The sequence below is a fragment of the Metarhizium robertsii genome (assembly GCF_000187425.2).
Source record: "Metarhizium robertsii ARSEF 23 chromosome Unknown MAA_Scf_7, whole genome shotgun sequence".
NCBI classification, from domain to species: Eukaryota; Fungi; Ascomycota; class Sordariomycetes; order Hypocreales; family Clavicipitaceae; genus Metarhizium; species Metarhizium robertsii.
Window position 1 is genome coordinate 1 of NW_011942215.1, and position 10,406 is coordinate 10,406.

Sequence of the window (10,406 nt, forward strand, 5' to 3'; positions counted from 1 at the left end):
TTAATAAGTAATTTAAAAAATATTAAAAAAGCTTATTATATTACTTTTATTAAAAAGCACTTATAAATTAAGAAAATTTAAGCAAATTAAAAGTCGTAAAAGTTATACTAGTATAGTAATTCCTATTAAAAAATCTCAGATAACCTTATAGTAGGAAAATAAAAGAAAAACAGAAATTAAGCAGAGAAGTTTAGTTTACAGAAAGTTTTATAACGTGATATATAATAGTAGCTATTACAACTATAAATAGCGGTATATATACGTATAAACAGCAAAAACAATAATTATAATTATATACTTAGTTCAGAGTTTCAACTTTTGTTGTCCATTATGCAGCGTTTAACTAAGTATTTAAGAGTATCCTGCCTAGCTAATTTGAAAATTCTTCAATCACACTCGGGTTCACAGGCTGCTCCCCAATACTTACAAATGGTATTTCCAGCCCAAAGCCCTGAGGTCCGCCAACCCTCAAACCCTGAGGCGTTTTCCATAACGGATGGGCGGGCATGGCAATCACAGATACACGAAGCCCGTACTTCAAGTCCTGGGATCCAATGGCCTCGCCGTCCTGCCCTAGAACGGAGATTAACTCCGGCACCGTACAAATTATCTGGTCAGCTTCTTTGCCTGTAGGATCAGTCAAGGCCGCGTAGAGGTACTCGTTCTGGAATGGGATGAGCATGTGTTTATCCGCCTGTCTATTGCTGTGGCTATCAGTTTTGACGCCCTCCTGCTCCTCAAGACTAAGCGGAGCGAGGAGGACATGGCCTTTCGTGTATCCGTCACTAATATTGCGCTGAACATCAATAATTTTTCCAGCAAAGATCAGCCTTGCTTTGCCGATATGCGACTTCAGAAATGGCAGTCAAGTCAGTTCTGGACAACAACCCTTAGATGCTCGGTACCGGCGGGTTTGCACTCACGACAGCCTCAATGTATGATGTCTTTTTTCTTCGCGCTAGGTGAATGGCTCGTCCAAGATACCAGGCAAGAGATAGAGTCCGCGGAACGGCATGACTTTTGATTGATTTGCCGGACAGAGGATTCGTGCAAACCGCACATCCTAGACCGAGTTCAATCGCGGTTGATCGGAGGACTTTTTCTACTCGGTCTGGTGAATCCGCACCCTGGTTATAATATCGTTAGCTGTATCGGCATCTTGAGCCTCGAGCGGCTCAAAAGAATTTACCATTAGAATTGAAATAACTCCTCGGCAATCAGTTATACAACACGGAGTGAGAGGATGCCCATAAACGCTGGTCGTACCTAGAGATGGTTAGCCAGTAAAACATGCCAGTTCATCAGCAGCTGTTCGCATCTTACTATGATACATGGCTGGGAAGGCCCTGCCCATGGTATCACCATCCACGACTGGCAGATTGTAGTTAACAGCCGTCGAGAAGATGCTCAGGCCGTTGCCTCCACCGCTGATTCCGCTTAGTTAGCAATCCACTCCCACATGTCAGACACATTAGATCAAAGAGGCATACTCACACCTCATCCAAAAGGAAGCCGTTCAGCTTCTGACCCCCCAGGACCTTAAGGAGGGTATCGACTCCCACGTCTATCTCGCCTCCATTCACGATCCTCTCGTTGGAAACGCCCGGCGCTCCGTACCAGGACCCAAAGCCGATCAAGTCATTATCCTTGAGAGACTCTGGACATATGATCCTCATCCTACCTTTACCGCCAGTACGAAGAATTTCTTTGCATCTTAGAGCTTCGTAGTGGGTTGGACCCCCGCCTCCGGTTCCCAGAATACCGCAGCCCGTGGATATCAACTCAATGTCGACTTCTGAGACGTACCATACTCCTTGCTTGACCTCTGGCCGATATGTAGCTAGGTCCATGCCTACCTGCAATTGGTGTGGCACATCCACTGCGATATCTGGCTCAACTTGTGGTCTTGCTTCAGGCTCGTTGTCATCCTCAGCGGACCCAGTTCCATTTGTCTCGGGAAGCCGAACTACATCCGGGGTCCGAAGCTTGCCCACCGCCCTGACCTGAATTCTGATGGCTCCGTTATTGACGTATTGGAGTGGTGTCTTTGTAATTTGCACAATCCGGACGTCATCAGCCGTGGCGCCCCTTTCGATAGCTAGCCCTATCGCCTTTTCGCAGGCTGCTGCCACGAGGGCCTTCTCGCTCCTCCCTTTCAGAGCCTCGATTAGGTCCACGTCGCCAGAGACCTCAGAAATTGCGGCTCCGACAGCGTTGGCAGCCTCACTGTGCATGGGTCGGATGCACCTCTCGACTCCCTCCAGGGACTCGGTGACAAGGAGGGCGCCCCCCCCAACTAAGAGGACATGTACCGGTGCTGCAGAAAACTTCATCTGCTCGATGACGTCCTCCAGAATCTTCTTTATCCTCTTGCGAGCCGCCTCGACGACAATAGCTGGAATCTCGCTGACGAGTGAAGGATGGCCCAGCTCAGTCTTGCCCATAGCAGCCACTATGTCAGTCGCCGTCATTGTCCTCCCGCCAAAAACGAGTGCCTGCTGGGTGAGAAGATTGCCAACGGAAGCTGGTCCAAGGGTAACATGTTCGGTTTCTGCATCAACTTGTACTATGCTACCACCGCCAAGCCCAACGGAGCGGACCTCTGGCATTGAGAAGGCTGTTCGGACGCCCCCAACTTCAGTAAACCCAGGAGCCAGACGGGGAAAACCGGAAGGCAGCAAGGCACATACATCAGTCGTCGTGCCGCCAATGTCGACCACAAGGACCTGTGATTCTGAAGAGTCCCCGTTGGTCTTGACGCCTTTGGCATGATTGTTGGTTGACACACTTCGCCGGCCATAGCCGGCCAGAAATGCAGCACCGATCATGCTGTTTGTCGGACCGCTAGCAAAGGTGGTAATGGGCAAGTTTGAGGCTTCGTCAGCGGCAATAATTGTGCCATCGTTGCGTGATAGATACAACGGACACTGCAGCCCCAGTACAGCTATGGCGCGTTTGAACCCCTTGATTAACCTTCGTGCCGTTCTTAGGATGGCCGAGTTGAGAATGGTGGCGTTCTCTCTCTCAAGCAGGCCCACAGGCCCGATGTCTCGGGATATTGTAATGTCCAAATCGGAATCCACCTCCAGCATTATTTTCCTGCAAGTTTCTTCCTGAGGAGATACATGGTCGATGGGCGAGAAGACGCCAACAATGGCCGCGGAGCGCACCCCCTGATGAATAAGATGACGCGTCGCTTGGCGTATCTGTTCGTAGTCAAGGGGCAGGATTTGTTCGCCGTTGAATTCTAGGCCCCCGTCGAGGAAGAATGATCCTCCATCAAGGATAGACCTTAGCTTGGGAGGAAAGTCGGCGAATGGAGAAATCTGTCGCGTGAATGGGCCGCAGAGGCGTAACACCGCAACACGACTAAGTTCTCGGGCATTAGCTTCGACCACGGCATTAATGAAATGAGTCGTCCCAATCGTCACAGCGATAATACGGTTGAGGTCAACCTGAGAGGCTTCCAAGATTGCCTTGACGGCCGTCTCGATGCCACTCGTGATATCGGTGGTTGTAAACGTTTTATAAGACGCAAGCACACCACGACTCGCCGTATCGCACGCCGAGATGTCTAGGATAGCCGCATCGGTGTTGGTTCCTCCAACATCGACGCCAACTCGATAGAAAGCCATTGTCAACAAAGGTGTGCTTAAGGGTTCTGTCGGACGCAACTAAGCCTCAAGTCGTTTCGAGATATCATGGCACATATAATATGCCTGCAACATATTGAGCACGATACTGTTTATATACGGTAGATGTGGAAGCTACCAATATGCATGTTACCTGTCTAAATTAGGGTGGTTCGCTAATTCTCATCGAACCCGACACTCGGCATTGTCCGAGAGGTTGTCGGGGGAGTTGTCCGAGAAGTTGTCCGAGAAGTTGTCCGACAAGTTGTCCGAGAAGTTGCCCGACAAGTTGCCCGACATTTAGCCAACCAAGCCCCTGGACCCTGGTTATAGTGAAACCAAGTGATAGTGGTATTGATTCCCGAGAACAATCAATTAATATGGACACGGCACCTACATAACAGTACAGTATGTCCTCGTGTACCAAAGTAGCTGCAAAAATATCGTATAACACCACCCGCGAGGCTATGTAACCCATGAGTTGCCTCCCGCACGCTCTTCGGTGGCGTTTCCGCCGGGGTTGGATAGCTAATGGATAGTACACACTACATAACCAGACAAAACTCAGCCGTGTTTGAGGCTTGAGATCTGGGACTTCCCCACACCCATACAGACCCCGCATGGAGAAACAGCAACGCCTCCTGAAGATAAGGGGAATGATTCGATGTTATGATGCTAACACTCTTTTGGCTGTATGGGGAAGCGGGGATTACCTGCTGGTAGCAGCCCGGATAGATAGGTCGGTCCTCAGGGTGTTTATAAACCATCCACGCCGCCTCGACGAGCGCCTCTTGATTGTTCAACTGCGTTGCCAAACAATAATTATCCGACTTCTTTCTCTGCCTGTTGCCATACCAACATCATTATATCACAGAGCATCATGAAACTTCAGTCTATCATCAAGCGTGTGGAGTTGCATCATGTATCCTCGTGGATGGTGAGTGGCGTCCAACGGAAACCGTACATCTGTACCCATTGCGAACATATCCCTGACTTCTGTAGAACGATGATGTCCGGCCAGTTGAGTCTGAGAGACGCACATGGAGCTTTCGTACTTTTCATAACTTCTGTATTTTCTGATTTTCTAGAATCCTACCCCAGCCGCAATGTCATGTCTACCGAGCTGACTCATTGATTAGGGTTGTTAATCAACTGCAACCTCTCGACGTTCCTTACCGGTAGCGCGCTTATTCCGCTAGGCTTAACGTGGTGGCAGGCCATCATCAGTACGTCTGCTATTGGCATGACCATGTCGGTCGTCTCTCTTACACGATTCTAGCTATCGTTATTGGAAACATGCTTGCCACGGGTGCACTTCTACTGAGCTCCTTGGCTGGATCATACTACCACAGTGCGTCGTCCTGGCTGTCTACAATATCTCCAACCACAAATAGAAGATTTTGGCTCACCAAGTATATTGCAGTCAACTTCCCCGTCTTTAGCCGAGCAGTCTGGGGTATGTGGGGTTCACAATTTTCTATATGGAATCGTATATTCTTGTCATTCGGTATATATACAGCTCCTGGATTTTGTTTTTGGGGTGACACTGCTAACTCTGAATATTAGTCTGGTTAGCCGTCTTCACCTCCCCTCTTATCATATGTAGACCCTTTCCTTACGATGCCTAACATAGGTATGGTTTTCAATCGTGGATTGGAGGTCAATGCTTCTACCTTATTCTCCTCTCTTGGGACCCCAAATATGAGCAGCGCATCCCAAATACCATGCCTGCAGACATCGGGGCAACGTCAGCTCAATTCATTTCATATGTTGTCTTCTGTATCCTCAGTCTGCCATTCATATGGATCCCACCGCACCGTTTGCAAAAGTTCTTCTATTTCGCCAGCGGGGTTACCATCATCTTCTTCTTGACTCTTCTTATATGGGCTCTTGTAACAATGGGCTCTGGTGGCTTTGGTACCACTCTCAGCCCTGAGAGCGCAACTCTCCCGACAGGCGGACCGAAAAGCATAGGGTGGCTTATTACCCTCGGCATCATTTCTACCATGGGGTCAATTGCAGCTGGCATTTTAAACCAGAATGATCTAGCCCGTTTCGCAAAACAACCCGGTAGTGCCATATGGGGTCAGGCTGTTGCTTTTCCATTGTATAGTATCTTTTCTTCAGTCCTTGGTATTCTTGTTGTTGCGGCTACCCAGAAACGGTTTCAAGGCGAGGCAATCTGGAATCCGCCGACTCTCTTCGTTCGTCTTCTAGAAATGGATGACAGCGCCGGCACTCGCACAGCAATTTTCTTTGCTGGATTGGCCCTGTGTGCCTCTCAGCTCGGTATTAACATTACCTCAAACGCGCTGGCTGGTGGGATCGACCTGGCGTCAGTATTTCCCCGGTACATCAACATTCGGAGAGGGGCTTATATCACCGCGATATTGAGCCCGATTGTCAACCCCTGGCGACTGGTCAACACCGCAACAACCTTTCTCTCCGTTTTATCTGGCTATAGCATCTTTCTCGCACCAATGTCTGGCCTGATGACTGCGAGCTATCTTGTCGTCAACAAGCAGAAGCTTAAGATCGATGATTTGTATCGTGGAAATAGTGAGAGTATATATTGGTACACTTGGGGGATAAACTTTCGTGCCCCAGTGGCGGTATGTATCTTCTGATAGTGCAGATGACAATTTCGTATAAGCTAACTTTTGGGTTGTGCTGCTGACAGTGGATTGTTGGAGTCGCCCCCTGCCTACCCGGTTTCGTCGCTGCCGTTGACAAGTCTGTGAGCGTTACTGATGGTGCCGCCGAGATGTACTATATTAACTATCTTTACGGATTCCTTTCAAGTGCCACTCTGTATATCTTACTGCATTGGATATTCCCTGCTCCAGCAGTCGAGGCTTTCGTGAGAGAAGCTCCCAGCTCTCGTGAAATCCAGCGATACTACTGTGATAGGTGGGATATACCTCTGGCAGAGACATTGCAAACACTAAAGGAGGATTTTAAGGGTACGTAAGAGGAGAGAAACTTGTATTCTATTACTATTGTGAAATAAAACTTAGTCAAGAGCAGTAAGAAGCGATACCAATAATAATAATATTAGCAGGTAAAATAAAACGCTATAATATAGCTATAGCTATTAAAAGCAGTTATTAAGAGATCAAGTAATATACTATACTAGTAATACGAAAAAATTACAAATAGTAGCTTTCGTATAACTATAAAAAAGTCTTAATTATTTAAATAACTTTAAAATATAAGAAATAATATTCCAGTGCACCCTAATAAGTTTCGTTTGGGTGATATGGGATAAAAAACACAACGGCCTAGTACCTTGATATTACCGCTATTATCTGGTCTTAAGCCGTTATCAGCATTATCCTTGATAGCTGGATACTGGCTATTCCGCTTTGGCAACTACGGAGCCTTAATTTAAGCCGGAAGAAAAAGTTGTTTATGGGCTTTATAATTTGCGTAGGCATATTATATATCTATCCAGCCGTATAATTAATAAATAACAGGCTGACTAAATCTATTACAGCGTTACTATTATCAGTATCTTGCGGCTGACGTTACTCAATGCGGTCACTTATACAAGCATTAATCCCACGTGGGACTTTATAAACGCTGCTATTTGGTCCACTGTTGAAATTAATATTGGAATTATTTGTGTCTGCTTACCGTCCTTAAAACTGGCACTCATTCGGTTATTTCCGAAGCTGGGAGGAAGCTCACATCAAAGCCACTACCATGATTAGCATGCGAGCAATAAGCAATCGGCAGCGCGCCATGGAGTGTCAAATTACTCGGATTCGCGTTCGGAGCCAGTACATCACGCCCCCCAAGTTGGGGCAAATCGTGTGACCATTCAGAAATCGGTTACGGTTGATAGTGTAGAGGTAGATAAGATGCCACTTGTCAATATCAAGTCATCTATTCAAGGCAACAGCTATTGCCATGCTGCTGCCTAGCTTAGGGTTAGGGTTATTAGAATTATTAATTTATTCTTTATTATATTTAAATTATTATATAACTTATATAATTAACTTAACTTATAACTTATATTTTAGCTTGTAATTAAATTGCAATAATGTAGCTGATTCTTACCCCACGATTTAAGTCAAAACAAGACGAAACTAAAAAAGTAGGCGCGTGACACGATTTACCCTTAATCGTTTCACAAGGGCCCAAATAAGTGGGGCGGGATCTAGGTAAGGGTTGTCGGTCAACCCCGCTCCCGACTCTATGCATAGCTATGTTTTTAATCTCGTCAATGAGATGACCCGAGGCTCGGATCTCTATTTAGGTCGACTTTGGACAAATATTCTCCTGAGGACCTGTATAGCGCGGTCATGGAGGCTGAGCAACCTCCCAGACGGAGTAGGCGAAAGTTCGTTACCGCGAGTACGTTCGGTGGACCGCGCGAATGGCGCAGCAAGAAGAGTCGGGCTTGCGATGTTTGCAGAAGAAGAAAAACGGCGTGCGTAATCAAAACGAACCCTCCATGTAAGTGAGAGTGCTAGGTGTCATGTGTGCCCTGTTAACACCTGTCAGGTCAGTATTGTAGGAAGATGAGCCTTTCCTGCCAGTCCTTGACGCAACTCAACAACTCACCTCAGTCGTCGCCGAGTCAATCAAGCTCTGTGTATAGTAATGTGACACCTGAAGGCTATAGAGATGCCTCGAACACGCTGATTTCGAAATGGCCATCCGGTACTCAGGTTATCATGTCGCAATCAGCTGGAGGAAAGCCTTCCTTGGCAGGCTCAGGTATGGAATCTCCCTGCGCTCTAGAAGACAATGTCGGGCGAAACGCGACGTACATGAGTCCAGCGGCAGAGCAAGACCCCGAACTTCTTGCCTCTTTCAGGTCCTCCATATTAAGCGAGCTTGACGAAGAGGAGGCCGAAATCGTTCAAGTCCATCCTGGTGTTTGGAACCCACATTGTGCGCCAGTCCACTTCAATCTTGTGCTGGAAGACTTCCCAGCTGCCGATGACGCTGCGAGACAATTTGCGTCCGACACAATCGAGAGCAAGATTGCACCATACGGGCCTACTCTTGTTCGACTCTTCTTCCAGCATGTTCACCCAACTTGGCCTGTTCTTATGAAGGGTAGATTTCTGCGCCAGTATTGCCGAGACAAGAATCAGATACCCACCTCTTTGCGTGGTGCAGTCTATGCGCTTGCCTTAACATTTTGGAAGCATGAGCCGTCTGTGAATGGCCCATGTCCGTTTCAACAGCATGAATTAGAAACGCTTTGTCTAGACTCATTGCGACGGGAGTTGATTGCTCCAAACTTGGCCAACTTGCAGGGTTGCCTGCTACTTCTACACATCACGCCTCCAAGTATAGACACTGTTGAATCTTCAGCCAGACTAATGTTGGCCACCCAGGCTACTACAGCCGCTTATAGGATGGGTCTTCATCGAGACCCAGATGGCTGGAACATTGCTTCGTGGGAGAAGATAGCACGGAAGAAACTCTGGTGGGCAACATATGTGGCCGATGCTCTCGCTGCACAGGCTTTTGGCACCCCCTACCACATACAAGCAGACGTGTACTCCACGTCATCCATTGAGATAGATGATGTGCTGTTTGACGAGGATGTTCCTAGCCATCTTCAACACCTGGCTTCGGAGGATACTACCTCAAAACTGGAACCTGCCGCGCGCTTTGTTGCAACTGTCAATTTAGCTCGTATATCACGACAAATACTACACCTAAGCTTGTGAGTTCCACTCGCTACTACCTTCGAATTAGTTACGGTATATTAATATTGTTACCCAGAAAACGTGATATCCCAATGCCCTTGGCTGTCGAAGACATGCAGAGGCTGTTGGACGGCATAAAGCATGAACTGGAATATTGGCATAAGATTTTACCAGGCTGCCTTGGCAGTTGCGCAGTGTCCGAAGACGAGATATACAGGAACAATGGTACGCTTACTCTCCTCACCCTCTCTCTTATCTATATCTAATTCATCGATAGCACCACTGCACCTGGCCTTCCATGCCACCCAGACAATGTTCCTTCGCGTTCTTATGGCTCCGGCTACCACAGCAGCGAAGGCCAATCCGCACTCTCCTCTTAGGCGGTGGTTCAAGAAAGCATTGCAGTCAGCGGAGTCATTCGTCAGGTTTATATCTAAAATCGGCGCGGAGGAACTAGATGGGTTCTGGGGATGCTGTAAGTATTAGCATTTAACTGTCAGTCGTTGCGTTATAATAAACTAACTCCTCACAGACGCTAGATCTCAGCTAAACATCTGCGGAAACTTTCTAATATACCTGTTCCTGCTAGCGTCTGAACCGGAAGATGTCGCGGCTGCGTATCGGTTGCTCGAGAAATTCCACGTCTCGCTGCAGAAATTGAATAACATGGCTGACATGACTTCGAGACTCCTGATCCGTCCAGTAGCACTTAGAATCGACTCGTTCTTCATTCATGCTCCTCAAATAGTTCGGCAGCGCTCTATCGAGTCGTGACAGCTTTACTTGTCTTGGAAAATTGCCCGAGCATGCATAACCCGTCCTTACTAGTCTGTACTTGATCTAACCAGATGAATCGCCTCTATCGCAGGATTCGAAATCGATGGAGAACTCCTTATAACTGAAATACCTTGGCACTAGGTACGCAGCAGGCTGCCTATGCAATATAATATGGTATAAGTATGCCTCTATTAATTGAACAGGCAAACTTTATGCACTTGCTAACTGTTATAATATCGGTTATTATAGCTAAGTATAGCCGGGAAAAGCAGATATAAATTATTTATATAAAATAAAATTATTAATATTAAAAAGGGAATTATTA

General features: G+C 47.1%; 4 protein-coding genes across 4 annotated transcripts; 3 read left to right on the forward strand and 1 right to left on the reverse strand.

The window, feature by feature from the left end:
* Positions 1-370: 370 nt before the first annotated feature.
* MAA_09039 (hydantoinase) lies at positions 371-3,635 on the reverse strand (the record flags this gene model as incomplete). Its single annotated transcript, XM_007827037.2, has 5 exons — positions 371-850; positions 924-1,127; positions 1,190-1,266; positions 1,324-1,427; positions 1,495-3,635. 5 exons carry the CDS (start codon positions 3,633-3,635, stop codon positions 371-373), a joined length of 3,006 nt encoding a protein of 1,001 aa, XP_007825228.2.
* An 877-nt stretch (positions 3,636-4,512) lies between these two features.
* MAA_11373 (chaperonin) lies at positions 4,513-5,260 on the forward strand (the record flags this gene model as incomplete). The annotated part of the gene is made up of 6 exons (XM_011413367.1): positions 4,513-4,569; positions 4,635-4,701; positions 4,772-4,858; positions 4,912-4,983; positions 5,056-5,088; positions 5,199-5,260. The coding sequence occupies 6 exons, from the start codon at positions 4,513-4,515 to the stop codon at positions 5,258-5,260; spliced, it is 378 nt and encodes a 125-aa protein (XP_011411669.1).
* A 96-nt stretch (positions 5,261-5,356) lies between these two features.
* Positions 5,357-6,603, forward strand: MAA_09040 (NCS1 nucleoside transporter family protein; the record flags this gene model as incomplete). Its single annotated transcript, XM_007827038.2, has 2 exons — positions 5,357-6,244; positions 6,313-6,603. 2 exons carry the CDS (start codon positions 5,357-5,359, stop codon positions 6,601-6,603), a joined length of 1,179 nt encoding a protein of 392 aa, XP_007825229.2.
* A 1,336-nt stretch (positions 6,604-7,939) lies between these two features.
* On the forward strand, positions 7,940-10,078 carry MAA_11374 (uncharacterized protein; the record flags this gene model as incomplete). The annotated part of the gene is made up of 5 exons (XM_011413368.1): positions 7,940-8,093; positions 8,142-9,321; positions 9,381-9,529; positions 9,582-9,779; positions 9,837-10,078. The coding sequence occupies 5 exons, from the start codon at positions 7,940-7,942 to the stop codon at positions 10,076-10,078; spliced, it is 1,923 nt and encodes a 640-aa protein (XP_011411670.1).
* Between the last annotated feature and the right edge of the window lie 328 nt (positions 10,079-10,406).